The 4,871-nt window shown below is 36.3% G+C and overlaps 1 protein-coding gene across 5 annotated transcripts in view; it reads right to left on the bottom strand.

Moving 5' to 3' along the window:
* Nucleotides 1-4,871, bottom strand: part of LOC116852663 (low-density lipoprotein receptor-like) — a 229,263-nt gene that overhangs the window by 116,639 nt on the left and 107,753 nt on the right. For all 5 annotated transcript variants that reach the window (XM_032833230.1, XM_032833228.1, XM_032833225.1 and 2 more), the window contains one exon: nucleotides 684-882. In XM_032833230.1, the coding sequence (XP_032689121.1) occupies nucleotides 684-882 (199 nt within the window). The remainder of the gene's footprint in view (nucleotides 1-683; nucleotides 883-4,871) is intronic.

Genomic DNA, 4,871 nt, shown 5'->3' with positions numbered 1-4,871 from the left:
TGGACATGATCCAACCGGTCAAGGCAAGATCTGGACATGATCCAACCAGGGAAGGCAAGATCAGGACATGATCCAACCGATCAAGGCAAGATCTGGACATGATCCAACCAGTCACTGGTTGGATCATATCCAGATCTTGCCTTCACTGGTTGGATCATGTCCAGATCTTGCCTTGACCGGTTGGATCATGTCCAATTCTTGCCTTGACTAGTTGAATCGTGTAAGATAAGACGGAAAGTGAATACTTTACGAGATATTTTGAATTTTTTCATATTGCAACTTTGGAGCTTTATAACTCGAAAAGTACTCAATGAAGAAACATTTCATTACAATGTTTTGGAAAGCTCTCGAGGTCAGCTACAAGAATATGTAATAAAAAATAGGGGATGCGGTTTAAAAAAATTGAGGTGACTTTCATGTGACTTTCAAATAATTCTTCAAGGTCAAAGCAATAGTACATCTTATGGTCCCCTCGAAACCAAACAACTTTTGTCTGAAAAATTTTTCTCTCCCGTGCTTGGTTTTCGACATATTCGACTGGATGGATTAAAATGGTCCACCCTGTATATATATATATATATATATCCTCTAGAAGAATTCTATTTTAGTTTAAACTTGGAATCGATTGAACAATTCAGAACATTTCCTTGTTAATATAGTATATTTAATCAAGTCTTAGGTACCTGATATACAAGAACGACGATCTTCACATTGAAATTGATCAGGCCTACATGTGACATTTTGACATCTCTGCAGGAATTCGTCCTCACCATTTGGACAGTCATTCTCACCATCACATACCCAAGTCTGATGTATGCAAGTTACGCCATCATTACAATCAAATTCCTTGTTACAATGGCTTATTTTTTCACCATTTGGCTCCTAAGAAGGTATATTACAAATACATTAGATCTGTGTAAAAATATCTCTATCTTTTCTTTCACTTAAATGACTTTTAATGCTCTACTATCTCGTCGCAGAAAGTCTGAATTGACGGTAGTGTCGGTGCTCCATTTGTGGCCACTGCTCTATTTGTGGTTACTTTAAGGAATCTTTAAGGATTCAAATTATTTAGTCTATGATTCATATTCGCGTTACGTAAGTGACAATATTTTGTTTTTACAGCATTTCTATTGGTCATACTACTCGCTAACGAATGTAGAATTTTCTTTCTTCTATGGCTGCGTTCGTTTTGGGCGCTTATGCGCTGTAAGCGTCATTCTATCTTCTTCCCGCATGTAATGAGCGATAAAGATAGAATGACGTTTACAGCGCGTAAGCGCTCAAAGCGAACACAGCCTTTAACTAAATATGTATAACCGAAGGTAAATGAACTGCTGCATTTGTGCAAAACGTTAAGGATACGAGATGAGATAAACGTTAGAATTATTATATAAAAACATAATTGTGAATGAATGTTTCTATTATCGGCTTACGGAAAGTCTAAAAGTTAATCTAAATATGCATAACCACGTATTTGATTCCTATTAAGCAAAAACTAATAGGTGTCGAAAACTAGATTATGTATTAATATAATGCTCCATTTTTGGTCATAGGGTGGTTAGAACTGGTTGTTGCGTTGTTCCAGTTGTGGCCAACAAAAATAACGAATGAGTTTTGTGTAAAATTATAAAATTTATGGCACTACAAAATCCATGCTGGTTTTTACTAGCTTTCACTATTGTGCTTTAAAAAATTATAAAAGTATAGTACACCTATTTGTCTAGAAACAAACTATACACAAACACACACACACATATAGTTTGTTTCCACACACACACATACACACACATAGTTTGTTTCCACACGCACGCACGCACGCACAAGGTAAAAAGAAATACATTATTTTTCCAATAGATGGCTTTAGTAATGTGTATCTCGCGTTGTATAAGTGCGATCGGTTTACGCTAGATGGCGCTAGAAAGATAAGATTTCGTATTAAAAAAACTTCTCAGACAATTTTGTGATTGTTTGACTCAGTATTGTTTGAACGCGCGTCAAAAATGGACATGAGCAAAGAGAAAATACGCCATATTTTACAATTTTTCTTCAATAAAGGCGAAAACGCAAGCCAGGCGGCTGAAAATATGAATAGTGTTTATGGTCCTGATACTGTAACAGCCAATCACGCGCAATTTTGGTTTCGTCGATTCCGTTCCGGTAATTTTGATGTCAAAGATGCACCACGCTCTGGAAGGCCAATTGTCGAAAATGTCGATAAAATAATGGAAACCGTCGAGTCCGACCGTCATGTAAGCACTGTTTCGATTGCCCAGGAGCTAAACATTGCACAAAAAACCGTTTGGAACCACTTGAATAAGGCTGGATACAAAAAGAAGCTCGATGTATGGGTGCCACACGAGTTAACGCAAAAAAAACCTCATGGACCGAATTTCCATCTGCGAATCGCTGCTGAATCGCAACAAAATCGACCCATTTCTGCAGCGGATGGTGACTGGTGATGAAAAGTGGGTCACTTACGACAACGTCAAGCGAAAACGGTCGTGGTCGAAACGCGGTGAGCCGGCGCAAACGGTGGCCAAGCCAGGATTGACGGTCAGGAAGGCTTTGCTGTGTGTTTGGTGGGATTGGCAGGGAATCATCCACTATGAGCTGCTCCCCTACGGCCAAACTCTTAATTCGGACCTGTACTGTCAACAATTGGACCGTCTGAAGGAATCAATCGCCCAGAAGCGGCCAGCTTTGGCCAATAGGAGAGGAATTGTGTTCCATCAGGACAACGCCAGGCCACACACATCGATAGTGACTCGCCAGAAGCTCCGGGAGCTTGGTTGGGAGGTTCTTATGCATCCACCTTATAGTCCGGACCTGGCACCAAGTGATTACCACCTGTTCCTGTCTATGGCGAATGATTTTGCTGGTGAAAAATTCGCCTCAAGAGAAGCTTGTGAAAATCAATTGTCCCAGTTTTTTGCCAATAGAGACAAGGGTTTCTATGAGAAAGGCATAAAGGAATTACCTTCAAAATGGCAACAAGTTATCGAACAAAACGGTGCATATTTGACCTAACTCGGATCATTCTAACTATGCTAAATAAAGCCTTCAATTTCATGCAAAAATAATGGATTTCTTTTTACTACACCTTATATATATATATATATATATATATATATATATATATATATATATATATGTATGTATATGTATTATATATACACTTATTTTCTTTGTAAATAAGTGTTCTTGTTTCTTTAAATGAATAATAAGAAAAATCGTTCTAAAAAGAAAACTTCAGAAATAAGCAACCACAAAAGAAAAAATTTTTACGTATTCATAAACAATAAAAGATGTTATTATGTGTATATATACCTAGCTAGCCAAACCTGCACGAGCAGATTTTGCGCAGTCTATCAATAGTGTCTGTAGACAGAATGGCAACAGATTGCACACAGAATCTATTCTGACGACATATTAGTGACAAACTGTGCGCAGAGCCTATCGACAGATTCTGTTTCCTAGATAGGCTATTTAATTCTATCAAGGGCCATATGTACGTTATTAAATGAGGTAGTTTCACATACACACCATGTAAAACCCCGAGAGGAGTCAAGATAATTATATTTTACAATAATTGTACATATATACACAATAAAAAAAAATTTTTACTTTTTAAAATTGTATTACACATTATTTGTAAAAAAGCAACAATAATAGAGAAATGACGAGTACAAGTATAGAATAGTATAACGGTTAAATGACCATTTAAAGGCGTACATATTTCATCCCTGGTAAAAATTATTCTCACAATTTCTCATATTATTATTATTTTTTAATATTATTATGTCATTAAATCTGAACGATTTAACCGTCATGCAATAAGTACTCAAGGCAGCAGCACCGAATAAAATATTAGTCTCGCTATGTAAATAATTTTCACAGAATTTTTGTGATGGTTTATTTGAAAATATATTATGCTTCAATTTTGATAAAACTTAATACAATCTGAACTGGACAATCGGACAAATTAATTCGCACATATAAAAGCACAGTATTTTATTAGCATGATGGAAAAATGTCATTATCTGCTGTTTTATTGCAGTAATTTTCTATACAGTCCTTGGTAGAAAATTAATTTCGAATTATCGTGCCGGTCTCTCTTACATTATTTATACGTTAAACGGTTTCGTCTATATTTTGCGGTTAAAAAAGCGAACAAACTCTAAGATTTTTCTTCATTAAACTTTAAGTGGGCAATACAAAGCATTTTTTATCAAGTGAGAAATTGGCGTAGTATCTAAGGCGACGGACGATTATCCAAAAGATGTTTTCAGTTCAAGTTCGAATCTTACCAGAAAAAATTTTAAAAATTATGAAAAAATAATATAGAAAAACTTTCTTTTTCATGGTATTTATGAGTATTTATGAGAAAGCGCTCATTCTTTGAGTAATTATGAGAAAATTTTCTACCAAAAATTTAATTGAAGAATCTATGAAGTGACAGGATCTGCGTACAATCTGCCGCCAATCTGATGTCAGAATTTGTTAGCAGACCCTGTCAGCAGTCTGATGGCTAGGGTTCGGAAGTTCGTGCACGATCCCGTGTCGCGCGCGGAGAACCGCTGCTTGCGAGTGTGTCGGGTGCTCGATGAAGGGAGATAGCAACATTTCTCGAAGAGATCCGATGGCCGCCGATTGCATCTGATCTATCCAAGTATGATATATGTATTTATCTGGACTGACGGACGGGCTACTCAATATAAACAAAGCGCGGAATAGCTTTCTATATTGATTTGAGTTAAGAAAACATATTTTTTCAAAATGCCACAATCTGTGCACGAAAAATTGATCTCAATGTCAATTAAAATTGACAAAAATATTTATGATATTCTTACAAAGTCGGATCGACTTTA

This window comes from Odontomachus brunneus, unplaced genomic scaffold, assembly GCF_010583005.1.
Source record: "Odontomachus brunneus isolate Ranch 3 - 2012 unplaced genomic scaffold, Obru_v1 Obru_scaffold_245, whole genome shotgun sequence".
NCBI classification, from domain to species: Eukaryota; Metazoa; Arthropoda; class Insecta; order Hymenoptera; family Formicidae; genus Odontomachus; species Odontomachus brunneus.
Note: the sequence above shows the minus strand (reverse complement) of the source record. Positions and strands in the feature narration are given on the sequence as shown.